Genomic DNA, 24,785 nt, shown 5'->3' with positions numbered 1-24,785 from the left:
TATTATTGTATTGTTGTATTATTTTTCGATACCCACAAATAAATACCACATACTTTAACTCAGTGTGTGTACTTTGTGTGACAAAAGGAGGCTTTATTTTGTTGTTTCTTACAAGCAATGTTATGAAAGGAAAATAACCACTTGCTCTAATTCTCAAGGGACAGCTAGGTAGTTATAAATAGAGACCCGAGTTACTTCATAAAAAGGCTTTGTGCATCATTTTTTGCTTTAATTATCTATTGACTACCTACCAAATCTATTAATAATGTTACCTTTTTCATAGGTATACAATATTTGTCAAGAAATAGTATGAAAACGTAGAATAGTTTCATAGTATGTATATCAATCTTCTTATAATAAAAAATGTAGACACTCTATCCTTCCACCAGAAAATACTACGTTTTGATAAAAATACCAAAACTATTACCAAAAATGTGCTCCACTATCCTAAATCTCCTTTTATTCCATCAAAATGATTCTCCAAATAACCAAAACGTTCACAAGAGGCAAAATTTCATCAAATTTAAATTGGCAAAGACCCTACCAAAGGTCATATATTCGGTAATATTTTAAAGTCGCGTGCCGTCCGGAAGCAAGCCCAACGGACGGACGTCATCTATTACACACTGCGATCTCAATGTAAACCGTTAAAATTGCGAATTTATTTTAATGATCCGGTCGAAAGTATTTGAATATTATGTTTGTGTGGGAATATCGTTATTTTAGGTTACATAGTATATTAAATGATACTTTGAAAAAGGTTATAGGCCACAAAAGGTTTATAGGCGACTCTATTTTTTAATATATCCGTGTGTACCTTGAATAGTATAATACTTTTAGGGCCGATTTTTCAATGCATTGGATAAAACTTATTCGTCGAATAATGTATAAAACTACCATTTTAAAAACGTATTCTAATTGCCCGTATTTGACAGTTTACGTGACATTTTAATATTATTATCGTGTAATACTTTATTGAAAATTGGAAAAATCGGCCCTAAGAAGTACAATTGTTGTAAAACGTAGTTAATTTAAATTTCTACTCATACATTTTCCATCAAACATATTATATAGATATAGCTACATATATAAAAAGCTTCCCGATCCTTATAAAAAAACGACTTCTAATTCATCACTGCTTTTTAACATTTGTATTAACCCAGTCAGAACCTATAATAAAACACTTGATTTCCATTTCCTCATAAGTCCTAAGGCCACATCAAATTAATACAATACGATATTGTTACAGGCATAGCCCTACAATTGAATTATGTATCGTAACCGTGCCCGCTTCCGACGTGGTATTGTCATTCAAATATCCCAGACATAGCCTGTCAAGGGACCAGTTAAGTAGACTAGGGATATAATATGTTTTTGTACTGAAATGGTAAAATGGGTGCAATTGTAAATCGTCTTTCTATCATAGAATTGGTTACAGAATTTCATCAAATATATTGTTTCATATTTATAGTTATTCTTATATATAAAAATGAATCGCAAAATGTGTTGGTAAGCGCATAACTCGAGAACGGCTGAACCGATTTCGATAATTCTTTTTTTATTATATTACTTGAAGTACGAGGATGGTTTTTATGTAGAGAAAACGAAAATATGTACCACGGGCGAAGCCGGGGCGGACCGCTAGTCTTATATATAAAAATGAATCGCAAAATGTGTTGGTAAGCGCATAACTCGAGAACGGCTGAACCGATTTCGATAATTCTTTTTTTATTATATTCCTTGAAGTACGAGGATGGTTCTTATGTAGAGAAAACGTAAACATGTACCACGGGCGAAGCCGGGGCGGACCGCTAGTTTCTTATATATCTACCTAATTATATACCCGTTTTTTTACTTTGAATGTAAGTAGCTATCGATTAAATCTAATTAATGTCTATAATTTTAGTGTATTATGTTCTTAGATATTTGATCAATAGATTGGAATTTAAGTAACGGTAAAATAATGGTCGCATTAGTGGTAGATTTAAATTTAAAAGCTTTTAAAATGTTTCATTATCGGCTCAGCAACTAGCTAAATATATAAAATATTTGAAATGCATTTATTATCCCTATGTTTGTTACTAACTTAATAAATACAAATCTATACTGATATTATAAAGCTGAAGAGTTTGTTTGTTTGAACGCGCTAATCTCGGGAACTACTGGTTCGATTTGAAAAATTCTTTCGGTGTTAGATAGCCCATTTATCGAGGAAGGTTATAGGCTATATAATATCACGCTACGGCCAACAGGAGTGGAGCTACGGGGGTGAAACCGCGCGGAGCAGCTAGTAAGATAGATATAGGTAACAGTCGTTACTTTTTATCGCCGAAAATAATAAATTTAAACATGAATATAAAATAAAGCCCCACGCATACACGCTACTCAAAATGCTATCATGGTTTAATAAACCCACCCTTTATACTTTACGTATAATGATGCAATTGAAAAATATGTATTTATATCGCTATGAATGATATGACACTTCGAAGGCGTTGCGAATCAAACATACAAACTTACACTATCATGTATAAAAGTTATAATTGACCTTATTCTATGTTGGTAGAGTCTAAATTAGCTTGGCTTTAATTTTCCAATAATTTTGCTATGAATTATGTCTCTTATTGTGTTTTTAACACTTGCGCTATAGCAAGGGGTAGTTTGCACCCTCTCTGATTAGCGTTCTTAATCTATGGGGGTGTATGGATGGGTTTATGTTGGAGGCAACATTTTAACAAGATACATAGTAATTTTTATAACTTCCTAACAGTTAGTATAAAGAAACAACTGAATTTCACAAAATATGATCTGTGGTTATATATTTAACAAATATAAAAATTAAAAATAAAGTTTTATTGTCACTCTATTACATTGAAAGCTTACTAAATACTAAGAAGCAAACTGTATTTGTTGTAACTTTCCCAATATTTACAATCTTTTGAACGTTATATGTAACTTTATCAAAGAAAATTACATATAATTATTTTCAAAATCCCAATTTTATCCAACGTCTATACATTTCAATATGTTTCACTCTTGCATAACACCATTCAGTTATTCAATAATATTTCAATGTTTATTTAACGTCTTAAACGTTTGCCTAATGAACTACTAGGGGATTAGGTTTATTTTGTTGACATGTTCATCTTATTATACGGAATATGTAACCTGCCCTTGTGTAAACAAAACATGTTAACATTTATCCAATGTAACTCTATCGTGGTGATACAAAATAAATCTGTACTATAAAATACGAGAATTGGGTGTTAAAAAGTATATTTAAATATTTGAAATAATAATTGTACTTTTTAAGTGAAACTTCTTTAGGCTCGTTTAGAGTAAAATTTCAAGATCGCGTCATGACAATACCGTCACGTCATAAAGCGACGATTTTGGTATCTTTGTATCTTGTCTAAGAAGTTTCACTTCTGTCACATATGCTCGGCACACATGCTCTTTTTTATGTAGTATTGTATTTACAAGAAGGCATTACATACTATCTTGGCTCGGGGAAGACAAATGATATTATGTATTAATAATTATGCTAATCGATTTCATGGAAAATAATTAATTAATTTACTTTATTAGACATTTTCTGTAAATGAGACGAGATGACATATTTAAAACATGAGACAGTAAAATCGCAAGGCCTGTGTGATTGATTTTCGATCAATCGCAAGTCGCAACATAAGGATGTTCCTCTAGTAATCTTTCTCTCGTATAAGATCCCACCGCAGGATTAGTGCGTTCATCGTTTTTTTGATAAAACCAAAATTTTATGTATATTTATAATTAATAATTAGGAGAATATATATCGACTGGGTTGCCAGTCAAATTTACTTTATATTTACTTACCTAGTACGATTATTATTTGTCTGAATATATCAATCATTTAATTAAATAAAAGAAAAGAGATACTGCAAATGATAGATACTGAAATGCATCGGTGGTAATTTTATGTGGCTTGTACGTATCTATAGATCTCGTAAACATCATTAAAAGAAATTGCAAGTACAGACAATTAAATTTATGGTTATTACCATTACCTCCTCGCTAAAGACCCTTTAATCTATCACTAACCGCAGCTCACGGATAAATTGCATACGGATATATCCGCAACATTAGTTCGGATGCGCAGGCGCCGGATGCGGACACCCATTCATTGCATGTGACGTCACGTCCGGTGAGAAATGGCGCGTGAACCGCGGGGCCAGGTTCCGAACAGTACTATGTGACTATTGTTTGACAATCATTGTAATAGTTGATTCACGTAATTCTACGTCAAAAGAAAAAGCCCTTTCAGACATTTCTAGGTCTTTTTCTAGCTATTTTCAGTCAGTAGGTACTTATAAGAAAATTTGTAAGTACCCTTGATTTGTAAATATTGTTAAGATATTTTTTCAAAATTAACATTTCAGGAGCCCAGATGTAAAAGCTTATAAAATTAAACTATTGATAAAAATATTGAACACGACTATTTATTACATCCTTGCAAAGTACCTATCTACTATAGAATGATTAACGATCAAGTTAATTAGGCACGTCGTATAAGCATGCGAAGTTCAACAATAGATAGTAGATTATCCACGGCTCTTTGAAAATTCTTTATAACACTGCGTATTCAGTAAACTCGAAAAGATCTCGAGGCGAATTCGCCACGCGGGAATAATTCGATTCGTAATTCAAATTGTAAAAACCACAGATTCGATATGCACCGACCGCGTTTTCACCCACACAAGTGCACAATGACGTCATTTATTTTCAATTGTACAAAATACACTGAAAATCGAATTTGACAGTTGAGCTCTAAAGAATAGGGGCCAAATTGCGTTACAGGTAATCGGCACGGTGAATAAAAGTTACAAAAATTGTACGGTGTATGAATTTAGGAATAATAATATGTCATCACGCGGTCCCTCTGTCTTTTTGATTCATCCTAGCGTAATGCCACAGTCGTATGTTGATTTTGATGAGTGTATTTTGAACTGTGTCCATTTACAGACGACAAATGTTTTGCCTAGAAAATGACGAGAATGAAAATCGTTAACCAATATGGTCAAAATACGGTGAACTATTTTTCTAACTGTTGTTGATCGTAACAAATAATAATACAAGTTATAAGATTCAATGTCAACGAATATGATACGCTATTCTTCATGATTTTTTTTATTATTGATTTGCTTTGAATAAGTAGATCTGAAATTTTTAGGGAACAGTCCTCTGAAGTATCTCGAGATCCTGGCTTCAATCTTATCCTACTTAATATTTAAATATTACAATTACTTATTCATTTACAATCGCAATACCATGGAAACAAGGCCCTTACATTCGCGCGTGAATTTAAATCTCGCCTCGGGCGTTAGGACGCAGTGATTTGTGGTTATTTACCGCGGTTGTTAAGTTTCCATTTTGGCCGGCAACTCGAGCGTAACCCGCGACAATTTCAATCCGAACTCGTTTTTAATATTCACGGAATAGGTGCCCTTCATTGCCAGCTATTGTTCGATTGTAATTTAAATATATTGGGGAAATATCTGTGTTTTTGTGTTGAGTTATTGTGGTAGAAACAATTATTTGCGATTTTTGTTGGTTTACGGCAGCTTCGTTGAATTCGTATAAATTTTTCCTACTTCAAAACTTATAAATACGTTGGATCGTAATTATTTTGTGGGTTAACCCTGACAAAATAATAAGTGGATATTACGAATTCCCATCAGATTAAAAATCAAACATCAAGAGTCCTGCATCTGCATACCTTTCAATCTTGACAGCCAATTCGAATCCATCAAAAATTAATTTCAAAGTACATTGATGTTTATTCATTATAAACAAAATTCATAATCGGTACACCCACTTCAATCGATATCAAATCTGGTAATCCAATCAGAAAGCATCTCGGCGAAACAAACTCGAGAGACGAATTTTCCGTCGGCACCAAAAAACCCTTTGTTCAAACAATCTGCCACTACCAAATGTCACAACCCTTGCCTGGCGTCGGTGGAATTCAACTTTGCGACGGTTTACGCACTGTGACGTGGACACGTAGCGTCAGAATATTTAGACTAACATGCAAAATGCGAAACCAATAAAGGTTTGTTAGAAGTAATAGTAGAGTTCGTGGTATAAGGACAAAAAATTCTATATTTTAAGCATTTAAAAATGGTAAAAGTGTTCAAAGCTACATTCATTGAACAAAATAATTTTCTTTGGAAGATAAATAAATTCATGAAAATTGTCTAATTCTAAAGTCGAGCTTTTGAAGCTCTTCAGGACAAAACATTATCTATTAACAGCTTATTATAAACACATTTAACAATAGTACACTATCATAAAAACGATCTCATATAAAACAGTTATAAACATAATATAATAACCGCTGCGTTCTCTCCACCCAGTGGGTACTCAAGAAATAAAATTTGCATAGCGCTCCCCAAGAAACCGGCGGAGTCTTAAAATTTAGTAAATTTACTAAACCTAGGCTTGAACTGATTCCACGCTGCCTGCAGACGTCGCCTGTCACAGAAAAGTTTCGGAGACACGACATCTACGTGAAAAAGGTTTTTGCTTATGTAGCATTTCTGATATTAAATGTGTGTTTTAACTGAGGTGACTTTTAAAAACTTTGGATGTTTCATATTACTCGTGTATTAAAATTAGTTCATAATATTTCAAATTTTGATATTATTACGAGTTGTACATTGTTACGAGTTTAAAAAATATACAAAAAGCAACATGTAAAAATAATAATTAAAACATGTTCATTTAGTATAGATACATTATTCAATATTTAGTGACAATAAAATATTTAATTATAACTAAATATTCATCGGATGTAAAGCATATTTTTTTCTTGTTCTGTGATTGAATTTATCTTCATTGTGAGATGCTTTATTTCGAGCTTATCTATCTTATGTTGAAAAAGATTTAAAGAAAACACTAAAATAAACGAAAAGTTACATAAAACATTATTCTTTGACGTTTTACCTGAATATTTGTTCTGTAGAGCAGTAGACAAATTGATTCAGGAATTCGATTTCATGCTGATGGAAGCGTGCGGTGAAATAAAACAAAGTATGTTATAAAGTATTAAAATTTATGTGTAATAAGTAGGAATTCATTTTATCAATAACTAATTGATTTTTAGAGGGTTCCGCAGAAGTCATTTTCAGGAATAAACTGGCATACAATTTTTCTGTATTTAAATATGTACAAATAAGTTGGAAACAGGTTCTAATTAGAGCCCAATAAAAGTTTAAAATTGTATTATAATAGCATGTTGTAACCTCAACAGCAAATTATAAATTTTATAAACATAAGGAAGGTAAAATTATTTTTACTCTGAATTGCGAATTTACGAAATAACTAAATCAAAGCACATTTAATAATAACTTAGTTAGCATTTTAGAATATAATAAAAACATGAGTAATAAAAGTCATATAACGATTTCATTGGCACCTAACAAGTGCGGCGATATTCAATAAAGATTATAATTATAAGCGAGGGGCCCTAACGCAATAAGCTCTGGGGTCTTTATGCAATATAGTCTAATTTCATTTGGAGTTCATCTCGTTTGTCCGTCGGTTTGATTGTAATTCCATGTATGTGGGGTCTATGGTTTGTGTTCGTGTTAGTTTAGAATGGTTTATAACAAGTAAACAGTATTTTTATTGTTTGAAAGTTTAAGTTGTGAAAGATATTTTTAACGCGCGATACTTTTGCAACAATGGGTACACAATTAAACGGTTTATACCATATCGATTGAGTTTCAAAAGACGTCTGCGGTTTTCGAAGCTTATGTAACAACTTGCTGTTCCGCGCGGTTTCACCCGCATTGCTCCGCTACTGTTAGTCTTAGCGTGATGATATAGCCTAAATAAAGATTCCTCGATAAATGTGCTGTAATATAACACCGAAATAATTTTACAAATCGGACGAGCAGTTTCTGAGATTAGCGCGTTCAATCAATCAAACAAACAAACTCTTCAGCTTTATAATACATATTATGTATAGATTTAACGTAAATAAGCTTTTAAGTAATTAATTTAAGTAATTAAGCTTTTTATTACTTCGCCTATTATTTAAAAGCATTAGTGTAGGTACATAATCATTTACTTTTTAAACCATCTGACGTATCGACCAAAAAAATTTCACAACTACAAAATACTTCAACAATTGTGTTTTTCATTTGCCAGAAAAATATTTAAAGAGCCAAAATATTGAATCGTACACATTGGGGTGGAGAGTGGGAGGAGGTAAAGACAATGTGGTAGTTGTAATCAGGTTAGCGAACAATTTGCGTCTCTGCCCATGCGTGCGATATGGCGGAGTAATCCCCCACACTACAATTGCTTTTTTAAGTCCATATAGTTTTGGAATTGTTTTCGTTTAATAGTTTTCGATTGTTTCTCGGTTGGGTTGTTGTTGGAGTACTGGCTTTTAATATCAGTGGTAAAACATTTTGTGTACGCTGATACAAGACACTATTTGTAGAAGTAATAAAAATCATAATCACGCGAACGGTGTAGGTAATTTTGTCAAGTAAATGTGGTGAAGTATGTATGTAAAAGTTCACTACAGCATAATCCATACTAATATTATAAATGCGAAAGTAACTCTGTCTGTCTGTCTGTTACTCAATCACGCCTTAACTACTGAACCAATTTGCATGAAATTTGGTATAGAGATATTTTGATACCCGAGAAAGGACATAGGATAGGTTTTATCCCGGAAATCCTACGGGAACGGGTTTTTCTTTGAAAACGCGGGCGAAGCCGCGGGCGGAAAGCTAGTAGGGAATAAACGAGTCTTGTAAATTAGATATTACAATATGAGAGTGTATGTGTCAGTTTGTGCTGTTGATCTGTATAAACTTCTTTAAATTCAATAACCATACATCGGCGTATAGCATGTTATATATAGCATGTTATATTATTATGAAAACCTGTGATAACTTGTTTTAAACTTAAAACTAAAATAAATAAGCAGTTATAGTTTTATTTGATAATTTTGGGATAGGTACAACGTAGCGCCATCTAGTTTGTAAAATGGCGAAACTTTTATTAAATTGGTGAATAGTAATAAGAATAATGTTTAAAGTTAAATGATGATCATGAGAATGAAAAATATCCGTAAAGTAAACCTATTCTCGTTAATTTGAAAAAATCATAATACATAATATTATAATATTATTACATACATAATATTATAATCTGTGAAAGCTTAAGCTTAAACTTTAAAACCCATCTCACAATAGCATAGATGATGAATGATGATCCCACCGCCTAGTCATTACCACATACTAATTACACGCTTATCATCATCGATTTTTTAACCGTCAAAAACTCATGTCCACATGTCTGCCAATAATTAACGACGCGACTGTCGCACACAGTTGCGCCCACGCTTCGGGCACGCTTCGCCCGCGTTTCGCGCACGCTCGGGCACGCGGCGCGCACGCGTTTCGGATTATCGCTAGTCACCGTCAGTCAGTCAGTTACGTCTCAATCGCGAAGGATTTGTCGCAGTTCTCTAGCGCTAATGAGATGTGACATTGCTTTTTTTATTGGTATAATGTTTCCGTGTGGATTTTGGTGTTTGGTAGAAGTGTCGTTGTACGTTGTTGGACGATGTTACTAGTATATTTTCTCAATATCAATTGATTTTTTTTTATCCCAATTTTACTACATTTATTAATTTATTATTAACGATAGTGGCAAATTTTGTGCTAGAGCAATTTATACTTCATTTTATGCATAATGTAAACTTTCTGCTAATATTTGCATATTCGCAGAATGCACAGAATTCTTACCTAACAGAGTACAGCTTTACACAGTTAAATGAATCCAATACATAATATTATACATATATATACATACTTAATTAATATTTTTTTACTAAGGATTCTCGTAATAGACATTATGAGAGAGAATATGTTAATAGGATAGAGTATAGACGATAATACAAATTTCTATGTAATCTCTATAGATTAGACCATATAGACCTATGTCTATTATAACAAAGACATAAAACGCTCGTTTACCAGCATACGATTCAATATTCAATAAAAAACACAAAAAAAAACATCGACACCGATAAAAATCATAAAGAGCCAAACACACAAAAGCAACATACATAACAATAAAACTATTCCACTATTCGTGTGAAATATTATATTATGTCGACACGTGACTCTTAATGGGTTAATATGTGTATTAACTGACAAAAGAAATAAAAACTGCAAGCCGAGTGGGCGACATTGATATCATAATCAAAATATGAAATGATATTTAGGGGCCCCTCGATGGGGACTTAGGACCGTGTTTGTTTTAATGATGTTTTATGATATTCATACTTTGTTTATTGTAATACTGTTGATTTAATAAATAGGGAATTAATACAGTTATGATTTGATTTGTTGAAGTTAGTAAAGGGTTGAATTTTTCACTGCAAAAAAGATCTTTATAATTTTCAGTGTGTTATAGAGCTAGAGTAGGTAGTTGTTATTTCACGAGTATTGTATTGTAAGCTTGTTTTATTATTTATTTCTTTCATGTATACTTTCAAAACTATTCTTAAATTCTTATGCATTTTTATTCCTTTTTTCCACTCATTGAATGCCAACACAATGGAAAACAAAATGTTCCATGCGTAGAAACGAAATATGCATACCAAAGACCCGGCTGAAATTAGAAATTTCTATATCGATAAACCTTTGAAGTGGCTCACAAAAGATCAGTACGTCTGCACCAGCCGCCACTTCGGCATTCGCACGAAATAAAAATTCGATAAAAAACGCAACGGCCACGTGCGAACGCATTATTCGATAACCGTCGGGGGCGGTATTTAGATCATTGAGGACAACCCTAATTTTATAATCGCTGATAAATGTAATTTCTAACCTATTACACCGTAAATAGCATTCAATATTGAATGTCAATTCTGCAACTGTCCGTCTTAAAAGTTGAGAATGCAAAACCGACTCTACTGCTTTGTGTTACGGTTACTTTTTATCTGAACTTATATGATCCGTCGTCAATAGGGTTGTAAGATTTCTCTATTTATTGGTGGGAAAGTCCGCGTGTCAAGTCTAACACCAGTTTTAATATTTTGTGACGCGTGGCAGCCACGCGTGAGCCTTTGGTAAAAAAGTGGACGTATAATTCGCATTTTATTGTCACATTCTTGTTATATTGCCTTATATTTTTTGCGGTTAATGGTTGGTCATTACCAAATTGACTGATTTCGAATAGATTCAGCGGTGCGTTCAGAATATGCAATTATAAATTCTGTTTAACGACATGTAAAGACTTTGTTAGAAATTGTAAAATAGTACCTATGTAGGTTCGTGTAGAGAATGAATTTACACTTAAAACTATAATGATGTGCTTACATTTATTTCATTCGTCAAAATGTAATAGATTTATTTCCTGGTGGTTAAATGTGAACATACCTATGTATAATCTATAATAATAGGAATCCATTACAGAATGGTATTTGCTTATTTGAAGTTTTTTTCAACATGCATAATTTTGTTGAAAAACAAAACTATAAGTTGTTACCACTTTCATGAAGTCTATTGGTACTACCATCATCTTCCTTCCTTATAAATAAATATCAAAAACAAACAAATTATATAATTTCAAATGAATTGATAATATCAACTCAAAACACAAAACTTCCATTTCACAAAAATTTCACATATCAAAATCTTTCAAAATAATTCAACTAACGCCATCTCTTATCAAGAAATGGAACTAAAAACACCCCCAGATCGGCCCTAAGGGCATATTTCCGATCACGTGGCGGCAACAATACAATATGACAGAGATATTACAACAATATAATAGACGATGTCATCGCGAGATCATAATGAACGATTATTTACATTGGAGACAGGAAATTGCCTTTTTATAGAAAATAACTTTTTGTTGGGAAAAAATTCTCATAGAGCTTTTTTTGTTTACAGGTTGCACTGACGCTGGCAAGAAGAGAAATGAAAATAATTGTGATTTATAAATAAAATAACAGATGCTCGTATATTTTTTATTCATGCAACTAAAATGAAACAATTATTTTTCTTAGAATTAAAAAAAATACATTTCTACATGCAGTCATAGACGTTTAATCAGAGTCAGAGAGTGGAATGCTTTCCTGAAAATGAAAGTTCAATAATTAAAATATTGTTTTTTATTTTTACCTGTTGAATTCTTATCTTATCATAATAAATACTAAACTTATATTACAAATGCGAATGTGTTTGTGTGTATGTTTATTACTCTTTCACGCAAATACTACTGAACCGATTACAATTAAATTTAGCACACATAGGGTAACTTGAATTTACACATAGGATAGGTTTTATCCCGGAAATTCCACGGGAACTGGAACTATGCGGGTTTTTTCTTATAAAATTCGGGCGAAGCCGCGAGCGGGAAGCGTAATGATATAAAAATAAATTCTCAAGTTTCAATCGAATATAGGTAGATAAGAACAAAATAAATAAATGTTCACCTCAAATTTAGTGATGAATATATCCGAGTCATCAGATGGCGGAGATTGGTCGATATCCACCGCAGTTATTTGAGGGCCTATGAAAATTACATTATTACGTCATGTTGTACATTTCATTTCCAAAAGGTTGTACAAATTAAAATTTTGTTTTCGTAAAATAATTAGAAGCTTATTTAAATGTAAAATACTCTCAAAATAGTGAACGTACGAACTACAAATACTTTACCTAATCCACATTAAAATTTCCACGATAAATACTAATTATTCATCCTATTATATTTATATTTAATAGGTATAAGTAAAATAGAATGATGCCAACTTTTGTTAAATTTGCATAATAACTATAAAATTTATAGGAAATACCGACCTACCTACCTACATGTTTAAACTATCCTATCTCCCAAGTGGCCAAGTTGGATCGAACTGCACATGGTGTCGTCGTCATGGTGTCTGCACATCGGTTAAGTGGTTTAGGAGTCCATTGAGGACAAACATTGTGACACGAGATTTATACATATATGTATATAAGATATTGACCACATACGTGGTGGTCTATAATTTTCTAGAAGAATATAGAACAATCGTATAATTACAATGTGTAACATTACCCATAGGCATACACTCCATCGGTTCAAACAAATCCATAGGAATGAAATCCAACGGCGGAGAAGGCGCTGGTGGCAGCAAGGAGCATGAAGACGTTATTATGGGACCTGTAATTTTTACCTAGCATTAGTATTTCAATTATAGAATACATTTATTATTATTCTATAATGAATATTTTAATTATCTAATATCATATTTCAACATTGTATAACGCCATTCTCTAATTTTACGTAGTTATTTTGTGTAATTTTATGAAAGACGGCATTCATTACCTGGTCTCCCAGATTCATCATTATTATTATTTGTTTCTTTAGCATTCAAATTATTCAGCATTTTATGGCAAGACGAAGTATGCGGCTCTTGGCTTATGCTTATGCAGGGTTCACCGTTATTTTCACCTGATAAAATCATTTTTATAAGCTTTGGAACTTAATTTAATTAAATATGTAGTAATAATTAACTAAGAAACTCATCAAACTCATTTGTATTGTATGCTACTAAGGTCTACCTACCTTATGTATATGTAACAAACGCGAATACACACACACACACACACAAATACATACATACACACGCACTCTTATTTATATGCAACGCACTTAAACATCTAAATATACGTGAGTGTACACGCACACACTCAAACACACGTGTGTGTGTGTGTAGATGCGCTTTTGTTTTAATCTAACTTGCTTAGATGCGCATCGGTTGGAGATGCTTTCTTCGTATGAGGACGCGCACGTTTTCGTGTGTGTGTGTTTGTGTCTGTGTCTGTATATTGTGACAGTACGCACCGGTTGGCGCCGCGCGGTAGGCGGTGTGCGGCTCGCGCACGGCGAGGTGCAGCTCGCCGCCGGGCCGGATGCGCGGCACCACCGTCGCCACCACGGGCACGCGGATCTGCACCGCGCCCGCCGCTGGGAGCGTCTCCACGTCTACGTCCTGCACAAATATAGTTTTTGAAGTGAAATCTTCTTTAGCGGCGTTGAGCACTCTTTCTGTAATGGGTATAAATACTTAAACTCGCGTCAGGACACGTGACCTGATCGAAAAAACGTAAGACGGATGGAGAGTAGACAGCTATCCCCTCTCTTCTACGCGCGTTTTCACTTCTGCCGGCACTCCCGGAGGGCAACCGGTCTTTTTTTTTTTTGGTTGCAAGTACCAAATACATTGTCAAATGTATTGGGCCTAATAATGGTGCTGCCGGGAGCGTCTCCACGTCTACGTCCTGCACAAAATTATAGTAGTTTGGTAGCAACTTGTACCAAGTACCAATTAGGTCATAAATCGATGTGGGCAATGTTGGCATATTTCACGGTACCTTAGCAAATATAATGTACCTACCTAATAATAGTAGAAAATGTTAGTTCTACATCGTGCCAGACATATTGTATCTATGACAATCTACGAGGTTTGGGACTGTACCTGAGCAAATGTTAAACGTTTTGGAAAGTGACTAAAGAGATCTTCACGTATATATCCTGCATACAAGTCAATAGGTCACACTAGGTATTACACATACCTTTGAATCAAATTCGTCTTCCTTCATCACAATTTTACCGCCAACGCGCAGATCCTCAGCTGTCGCAGGAACCAGCATCTAATAGCATAAGTATCTCATTGTACAATTATATTATGTTTTAATTATTATGATGAAAACTATAATATGAGTGTGTCAAAATTATTAAAAAAAATCACATTTAATAAAACAAAGCGCTTCGCCGTGTCTGTCTGTCTTTCGTGATAAACTCAAGAACTGTTCTGATAATCCTTCTGTTTTAACCAATTAATAGTGTGACTCTCGAGAAAAATTTAAGTAAATCATCTGTTAAGACTTGTTCTAAACAACGCTATTAATAAACTACATACCTGTTTACCCCCGGGCAGTTTCGTATCCACGACCTTTACCAGTACCGGCAGCCCGCTATCAGACTGCAGTAAAGCAAACGGCGTCTGCCTGGTTGCCATGGCAACGCCCATGTGGTACGTCTTTATCGGGTCGACTATCACACCGTTGCTCCAGGCGCCGTCACTTTGATCCCATTTGAGAGACTCCGGTGGAATATACGGCCCAACTGAGGAGGATACTTCGCAATGCTCTGATGGTGGTCTAAAGGAGAGGATTGGAAGCAGCCTTAGCGTATCTTATAAAGCGAAATATCTTTTAATGCGTATTTGTGGTTTGTACATGTGATAGTTCCTGAGCTTTACCGTGTTTAGAAGGAACGAACACAAAGAAAGTCTCAACAACAATCTGCTGTTAGGTTCGGTCACGCGTTAAATTTACATAGTGCATCACATTGTTAACAAATATTGATAAAATTGATGGAACATAAATTGCAATGTAAATGATACAAATTAAAAAAAAATGTTTGTGATTTAGAGGGTCGCTTATAATATGAATATTATATTATAATACCTCGATTTAGGTGGTTTAGTCTTGGTCGGTTTCTGACGATAATTCTGACACCAGATTTTGTCAATGCTGATAGTATCCCCATTTTCATCAGGATGAGCCTGTACCAATCGAAATAAAAAGGAAATGCAATACACAATGTATATCAAATTAAATTAAATAATAATATAACAATGCGATGAGTGAGTTTCCTATATTTACTTCCAGAGAGTATTTCTGACTTATTTTCTGTTCTTTACACAAAGAAATGCTAACGATTAAAAATGTTTAGAACTGATGATGAATCCTACTACAAAAAAGATAAAATTTAATGGTTTTAAATAACTGGATGCTATCTTACTTTATTCTTATGACAAACAAGATTGGACTGCTGGTTGAAGCCCTTGTTGCAAATGTTGCAGCGGTACGGACGCTCGTTGGTGTGCGTGAACAAGTGGTTGCGAAGGTTACCTTTTAGACACAAACAACATCACACATAATATTTTTTACTGGCTGTGCTCCGTGGTTTCACCCGCATTGCTCTGCTCTTGTTGGTCTAAGCGTGATGATATATAGCCTATAGCCTTCCTCGATAAATGGGCTATCTAAAACCGAAATAATTTTTCGAATCGGACCAGTATTTCCTGAGATTAGCGCGTTCAAACAAACAAACTCTTCAGCTTTATAATATTAGTATAGATATATTAATTCATTTAGACTTCTAAAAGTTCTTCTTATGGATAAGTTATAAATATCCGCAGTTAAGGTCACGTAAATAAAACATAAATCTGGGGATTGTTTTATGTGCACTTATAGAGGAATGGGAGAGTAAGGAAATAGGTTATGGTTTCGGATAGCAAATTAAAAATATGCGTCGGACGATAGAACGTCTTAATAAGTTAGTAGGTCTGCAAAATTTGCATAATCTAAATAGATTCTTAGGAAATCCTAACATTAGCTAAGATGCTTATCTTCTATTTAAAAGAAAACTGATTATAAAATTGATTAAAAAATCAATGTGTTAAAATACGGTATCAAATAAAACTAAAATAGGATAGACAGGAACATTCAGGATAGGAACCTTTCTGATGGAAGCCCTTGGGACACATGTGGCACTTGTAGGGCTTCTCGTCGGAATGGGTCTTGCGGTGGGAGATCAGGGTCGACACGCGGTTGAACGTTTTGTTGCACACCTGATCGAATCGGTACTTATTTTTAATATTAATTGTTATTAACAGTAGGATGAATAATTGTGGGTATGTTGTTTAGATGATGTGTTAGTTATAATGTATGAAAATATGTATATGTAAAAAAAAATAAGATGACTGTATCAGCAAATGGTTGAAATGGACCTTATTTTGTGACAATAATAAAGTCAGGTGAGTTCAATAACTTTAAAAACAAGAAAGTTTTGTTTGCCAATAAGGTACAATGATCAACACAACACATCAGAATGATTGCATGAATTTTGGTGATAATATTTAATTTGACAACGCATGAATCAGTATGAAAACATATTCCTAATGCGGATAAAATTGTAGAGCACAACGCTACTGTTAAGGCTTTGTAAGATAGAACGTGATATTATCTTTATGGGCGTATACTGGTGTTGGAATTCAACTACCCGCACTCTGTTACAATACATTACCTCACACGCATACGGCCGCTCGGCAGAGTGTATCGCGCGGTGTTGGCTGAGCGTCGACAGCTGCCGGAAGCTCTTGGAGCACTCGTCGCAGTGGTAGTTGCGCTCGTCCGTGTGCGTCGGCAAGTGCCGCATGAGTGTGTACTGGTGTTGGAATTCGCGGCTACCTACATTTTTGAAGTGAAAACTTCTTTAGCGGCGTTGCGTATAAAATCTTAAACTCGCGTCAGGACACGTGACCTGATTGAAATAGCGTAAGACGGATGGATATCAAACATGCTCAACGTTAATAATCAAGTTTTCACTTCTGCCGGCACTCCCGGAGTGCAACCCGTCTGTTTTTTGTGATTTTTATTTTATGGTAGAAAAAGGCAAACTAGTATTGCCCGGTGGTAAGCTAAAGCTTCGTATTCAAGGGAAACAATAATTGATCAACAATGTTGAACTTTGTTTAAAACATGACATAAAGTGAAGTCCCATGTCCCCTAGTCCCCTGCCCCTAAGGGGCAGATGCATTACATCTGTTTCACTGATCGATTTTCTTTAGGAACAAGTAGGTGATCAGCCTTCTGTGTCCTGCCAGACCGAGACATTTTTTTTTTCTTCGTCTCCACCGGGAATCGAATCCAGGACCCCTCGGTTCTACGCTCACGCGTCAACCACTGTACCAAGGAGGCGGTCAACACATGACATGCATATGAAATAATAAAACTCTTGAATTTTTAGCATGAATTAAATATAAGCTTTATCGTAAATTATGTATAAACAAAATAAATAAAAAATGTCACTCTTTGCAATAAAAGGAAGATAAGTAAAACATGCAGAATACAATCATTACAAATAAAATAACACAAAATTATACTATAGTACTTACAAATACCACATTCCCATAGTTTTATAGTGCGTCCATGTCTCTTAATATATTTCACAAAGTGCAGTCTCGATCGCGGATCTTTCTTATCAATTTTACAGGCATTCTTGCCTTTCGGTTTTTCCGTGTCTGAAAAAAAATCATAATCACTACATATTATAAAACAAACTCGCTTTCCCTGTCCCTATGTCCCTATGTCCCTATGTCCCTTTGTACGCTTAAATCTTTGAAACTACGCAACGGATTTTGATGCGGTTTTTTTTAATAGATAGAGTGATTCAAGAGGAAGGTTTATATGTATAATGACATCTAATGAATAGTGGAGAAGTACTGTTATTTTTGAGGTTTTTAATGTGATGTCGTAAATAATTACATTTTTTCCGCTTACATTGCAAACGCAGGGTGAAACCTGCGAGTTTCATCAAAATAATGTTAAGTATTGTACACATTGAAGAGGTCTACAGAAAAGTCCGTGATGGTATATGTCTATCTCTTATGGATAACCCACAATAATTTTTTTTGTCATTTACTTTTTACGACAAAATATAATGGCTAATTTTCGAAGCGATATTAACCAATACAGCATTAATCCTTAACCAATTAAATACCTTGAATACATTGTTCATTTAATATAGATCCATATGGCATTACACCGTATGATTTAAGTGAATATTTTCGAAGATATTACAGATTTAAAAATTGCGGGACGTAGCGTTTGCGGCGGTACGGGCCGGCCGCCATTGCACCCGTGCGAAGCCGGGGCGGGTCGCTAGTATATTATAATCTATTTCATAATCTATTTGAAAATACGTTGGCAAATTAATACATACTTTAATTCATTCTATATTTTCTAGAGATACCTATGTGTTAAAATAAGAAATCATCCCTATTTCATACGCAATGTATTTTAAAGGCTCTGAAATACCTGTATTAGTTGTTCCTGATGTAGACGACACAGTGCTAGGTTCGACATACGGTTTTTGCGTAAAAATAAGTCCATTACTGTTCTTTCCTGTTGACGTACTGGAAGTATCAGCTTCCTGTAGACAGAAATGTTGTAAGTATATTGATTTAAGGTTTAAGTATAAAGTAGTAGGTAGTAAGTATTTCTTGGTTTTATGGCATTCAATAATGATTTATAAATATAAATTTATATCAATACTAGCTTCCGCCCACGACTTTGTACGTGCATCCCCGTTTTTCCCCGTTTCCGCATGAATTTTGGGAAATCTTTTCTTAGCGGATGCCTACGTCCTAACATCTACCTGCATGCCAAATTTCAGCCCGATACGTCCAGTGGTTTGGGCTGTGCGTTGATAGATCACTATACCTATCAGTCACCTTTGAGTTTTATATATATATTATATATATAGATTATGATCCTAATACGCAACAATTATTTACATAATCATGACAGGAATTCATTTAAATAAAAAATTTCCACTGCCACACGCCGAAAACCACAGCCGAAAACAAAATAATTAATTTAGTACCTACCTTTAGCATTATAATACCTATGTGTATAGTAATACCTTCAAATCACTACTAAGATCAGCTTCAAGCTCCTTCCCAAAGGTGGTCCCAGTACCAAACCCCGGCGCGGAGACCAGCGACGCTATGTTCCCGTCTTCCTCCGTCCACGCGAACCTGGCCTGCTGCTGTTCGAGACCTTCTAGGAAACCGTCGCGGAAGAAACGCAGGTGATCCAACTGTGGGAAACAATGGCTATAAAATTATAAATTGCAATGTGTATATCGAAATATCGAGTACATGTAGATAGAAATAATTATACTTTTTGAATTTATCAGATTAATATTTCTTCCTACTATTATTACAAATGCGAAACTTCCGAATGAATGGAAGTTTGTTACTCTTACTTATCTGTATGATATATGATACAGAGATTTAGAGAAAGTCATAAACGATTAACTTATTTATTTTATTAGCACATAGGCTATTTTTTACCCACCGCGGCCGCTGTTTTCAGTTCATTTACAACATTACAAAGGTGCATATATTCAGTGTACTTTTTAGTGGATAAGCTACAATTCAAATGAAATTAATTTTATCTATTTAATTAAGTTTTCATGAGGATTCTAGATTATCAGAAAATTAAAACTTTCATAGTTAGGGCGCTTGTGCACTACAAGGAATTTTACTGTCCGGCATTCCGATTTTTAACGGTCCGGTGTGGCATGAAAAAACCGATGAATTGCTTGTGCACCTGTCCGTCTTTACTCGGATCAGTGCGGTACAGTTCAAGGAAGTTTGCATTGACAGAATGATTGTTTTTGCATTTTACAAGAAACGAGTAAAAAATATAGAAGGTGAATTATTATATTACTTCGTTATAATAAAAAGTACAGTTCCGTAAGAGATTTAAAATGCGTGTTTCACTTATTTATTTTAATCAGTGACGAGGAGCTAAAGCTATTCCCACTTGAACTTTAACTTAACAACACTTACTTAGATAATAATTATAGGTCAATGCTTGGTCAATGTATATAAAATAACAATACCGACTTCTCAAATCTCATTGCCAACTAAAAGAAAGTAAAACAAGAGCTTGCTTTTAATTGGCATATGCAGTAAAAACAGTAAAATCCAAGCAAGAAAAACAATTATACCTACAGCGACTCGTAGACACAAAAAACCATCCGGAATAGGGAAAAGTAAAATGTCGGACAGTAAAATTACGTATAGTGCACAAGCTAGTATATAGATTAATGGCGTGCCATACCGGACCGTAAAAAATCGGAATGCCGGACCGTAAAATTCCTTGTAGTGGACAAACGCCCAAAGGGCGCTTGTGCACTACAAGGAATTTTACTGTCCGGCATTCCGATTTTTTACGGTCCGGTGTGGCATGAAAAAACCGATGAATTGCTTGTGCACCTGTCCGTCTTTACTCGGATCAGTGCGGTACAGTTCAAGGAAGTTTGGCGGTATAATGCTATCATAAATGATTGATTTTGCATTTTACAAGAAACGATTAAAAAATATAGAAGGTGAAATATTATATTACTTCGTTATAATAAAAAGTAAAGTTCCGTAAGAGATTTAAAATGCGTGTTTCACTTATTTATTTTAATCGGTGACGAGGAGCTAAAGCTATTCCCACTTGAACTTTAACTTACCAACACTTACTTAGATAATAATTATAGGTCAATGCTTGGTCAATGTATATAAAATAACAATACCGACTTCTCAAATCTCATTGCCAACTAAAAGAAAGTAAAACAAGAGCTTGCTTTCAATTGGCATATGCAGTAAAAACAGTAAAATCCAAGCAAGTGGGCATATACAGCGACTCGTAGACACAAAAAACCATCCGGAATAGGGAAAAGTAAAATGTCGGACAGTAAAATTACGTATAGTGCACAAGCATAGTATATAGATTAATGGCGTGCCATACCGGACCGTAAAAAATCGGAATGCCGGACAGTAAAATTCCTTGTAGTGGACAAACGCCCTTAGGGCGTTTTACGGGAATTAATTTTACGGTCCGGCATTCCGATTTTTTACGGTCCGGTATGGCACGCCATTAATCTATATACTAGCTTGTGCACTATACGTAATTTTACTGTCCGACATTTTACTTTTCCCTATTCCGGATGGTTTTTTGTGTCTACGAGTCGCTGTAGGTATAATTGTTTTTCTTGCTTGGATTTTACTGTTTTTACTGCATATGCCAATTAAAAGCAAGCTCTTGTTTTACTTTCTTTTAGTTGGCAATGAGATTTGAGAAGTCGGTATTGTTATTTTATATACATTGACCAAGCATTGACCTATAATTATTATCTAAGTAAGTGTTGGTAAGTTAAAGTTCAAGTGGGAATAGCTTTAGCTCCTCGTCACCGATTAAAATAAATAAGTGAAACACGCATTTTAAATCTCTTACGGAACTTTACTTTTTATTATAACGAAGTAATATAATATTTCACCTTCTATATTTTTTACTCGTTTCTTGTAAAATGCAAAAACAATCATTTATGATAGCATTATACCGCCAAACTTCCTTGAACTGAACCGCACTGATCCGAGTAAAGACGGACAGGTGCACAAGCAATTCATCGGTTTTTTCATGCCATACCGGACCGTAAAAAATCGGAATGCCGGACAGTAAAATTCCTTGTAGTGCACAAGCGCCCTCAGTATAATATTCCCAGATGTTGTTGGTAGCGCCATCTAGTTTTAAACTACGGAAAGTATAGAACAAACTACGAAAACTGTTGGATTTCAAATTCTATACGTTTCAAAACATTTATAAAAACTTATATTGTGGTGGTGTAATACGGTATAATAATATTTTTTTTAAATATTAAGAAGCAGTTAGGTACGTTAGTTTTGTATAATCTGTTAAAAAGCATCTAAATTCTAAAACATCAATCAATCAAAATGATAAAAATAAGGAACATTCTATTAATTTTAGAATTTTACTGAATATTGTTAAATATTTAAAAAATACGATAACATGAACAGAACCGTTTTGTAACAGTTAGTACTAAGGTTAGTACCTACGTAGATATACCCTACTTGGACATCAGTTGAAAATTACTATAAAAATACAATAAATCAATTTAAAAAACATTTTACGCACGTTACTGCGACCGGAATTAAATAAGAGCGGTTCGCTGTTAAACCCAAAATCCTTCTTATCGTACTTGTCAACCAAGCATACCTCGTGTATACTGAAAACAAAAATAAATTAAAACATTAGCCATAAAATCCATTTGGTCATGATCCAGTGGTTTTAATAAAAAATGAAGATCGAACCTTATAAGCTCATCACCGGGTCTCGTCAGGCCGCTTTCTTTTATTTCCTCGTCAGAAAACATCTTTTATTTTTCTTATTATTCAATTATTTTGAGACAAAATACACGAGCACGTCAAACTTTCCTTTTTCACGACGTCGTCTATTGTTAATTGTTATTCCCGTATCTAAGATACGAGTTCCAAATTTTGAATATTTTTTTATGACACGCGTGATATGGCCAATTATTTTTTTCAGAATGACAGCGCGACCTATATGACCTCTTTGAACTTAAAGAGGTTATTAACCTTTTTTAAATGCGTCCGACGACATATTTATAGTTAATTTTAAGCACTTCATTATGTTATTATGGTTACACGTTTAAAATTATTATCGCTAAGCCAAGTACATTTAAAATTAGTAAAATTACTTCAGAAATGTTATTTCAAAAGTATAATAAGAGCAAATACCAAGCATAACTCGGCACATAAAAACAGAAGGCAGGAACCAAAAGTAAAAGGAATAGAATATCTTTCGCTGAATATTTTTGAGTGGTTTATTATAACGTCTAAGTGCAGCTGTGCTCATTTCGTTCCGGAGCACTCGAAGACTCGAGGCCTCTTCACAAACTTAGTGTTTGCGAAGAGAAAATTAATCTTATGGATGAAAAATAAAAATATTTCCTCTATACTCCTGTAATTACCCTTACGCTAGTTCGAACAAATGATTGCGCGTAAAATGTGAAGTGATTTTGTAATAAATTAATCGTGCAGTGTTTGAACGTAGAGCGTATTTAATATTAAAGTTTTCAGTACCTACTTTAAAGCTATTTTAATTCGTAGTTATAACGTTAGTGTACTTAATTTTTTTTTGTCATATTGGATGGTCAGAAAATTTAAATAAAATTATCATACAAATAGATACTCTACCTATACCTTAAACTTCTGTAAATACCTAATATAAAAGCTAAATAGGTAGATTGTTTGTGTGAACAAGCTAAATCTCAAAAAGTAATGGTTCAAATTATTTTTGTGTTGCATACCTACCTAGGTATTTTACTTATCGGGGAAATCTGTGAAGATTCTAGCATCTCTGTATGGCCAAAAAGATTCAATTAAATAAGGTACATTATACCTATATAATATTTTAAAAATATCTTTTTGAGCTTAGAACTAGCAGAACATGATCTAAGAGCAAAACAGACTTGAGAAGACCGCCAAACTAAATACTATTATGCATTTTTAACATTATTTTTCTATCTAACTATAATTTTTAGGCGACAGTTTTATTAAAAAAATTAAACATTTTCATTCATGAATGTTTCGTATCAAAAATACCACAATACCTTTATTGTAAATAGCGCCATCTATCGCCAGATATAAATAACAGATTAATAAAAAATAATATACTTGTCTGTTTGTGATATTATATGTAACAATTATTTTTGTATATTAATTAAATTTAATTTGTGATAAATATATCATAATATTATTTTAAATAAGTAAGAACATTTTAGTTTCTTTATTTTATTACAACGCCATCTATTGGCAAGTCTGTACACTAACGTAGTTTCTGCTTTTTTCTATGTGAGTATTCTTTACATAGTTCGAAACAAATCCAATAGATGACGCTATTACGTACATAAAATTTAGATTGAGACTGTTAATGAGCGTTTTCAAAAAAAAGTGTACCATGCCTGAATTTATGGATAAATTTTAAATGTTGCATTTTTAATGAAATTTTGATTTAGAAATTTTAAATATACATCATAGTAAGTGAAATTGTATTTAATTGCTTGCAGATTAATTTGTTTTACGAGAAATCATCAAAATAAATTGGGACTGTGAAAAAAAGTGTCAGTTTTGCGACAGTCATTAATGCTCATGTAACTATTAACTACGAAGAAAGACGCAAAATATTTTGATTGTGTTACGAAGATTATAACATACATTATTTAAAAAATAGAAAATTGAAGTCGACAAATTAATAAAATTCCTATTAAAC

The 24,785-nt window shown here is 33.8% G+C and overlaps 1 protein-coding gene across 1 annotated transcript; it reads right to left on the bottom strand.

The window, feature by feature from the left end:
* Positions 1–12,031: 12,031 nt before the first annotated feature.
* Positions 12,032–23,097, bottom strand: LOC149476924 (uncharacterized). The gene is made up of 16 exons (XM_089711614.1): positions 22,805–23,097; positions 22,629–22,719; positions 19,561–19,737; positions 18,954–19,068; positions 18,032–18,157; positions 17,161–17,324; positions 16,594–16,705; positions 15,874–15,983; positions 15,537–15,634; positions 14,987–15,227; positions 14,640–14,717; positions 13,909–14,056; positions 13,390–13,515; positions 13,120–13,224; positions 12,512–12,588; positions 12,032–12,151 (listed from the first exon to the last, which is right to left on the bottom strand). Exons 1-16 carry the CDS (start codon positions 22,864–22,866, stop codon positions 12,122–12,124), a joined length of 1,860 nt encoding a protein of 619 aa, XP_089567740.1. The 5' UTR covers positions 22,867–23,097; the 3' UTR covers positions 12,032–12,121.
* Between the last annotated feature and the right edge of the window lie 1,688 nt (positions 23,098–24,785).

This window comes from Colias philodice, chromosome 26, assembly GCF_061535455.1.
Source record: "Colias philodice isolate Cphi_HAF_F1 chromosome 26, ilColPhil1 Martin Lab GWU primary, whole genome shotgun sequence".
NCBI classification, from domain to species: domain Eukaryota; kingdom Metazoa; phylum Arthropoda; class Insecta; order Lepidoptera; family Pieridae; genus Colias; species Colias philodice.
Note: the sequence above shows the minus strand (reverse complement) of the source record. Positions and strands in the feature narration are given on the sequence as shown.

Excerpts from the sequence above, each read along its gene's own strand:
- LOC149476924 (XM_089711614.1), bottom strand. The coding sequence starts at position 22,866 with ATGTTTTCTGACGAGGAAATAAAAGAAAGCGGCCTGACGAGACCCGGT. Across the intron at positions 15,635-15,873 it reads TTGTTTGTCATAAGAATAAA|GCTCATCCTGATGAAAATGG; the intron begins GTAAGATAGCAT and ends CGATTGGTACAG. Across the intron at positions 12,152-12,511 it reads TATTCATCACTAAATTTGAG|GAAAGCATTCCACTCTCTGA; the intron begins GTGAACATTTAT and ends TTTCATTTTCAG.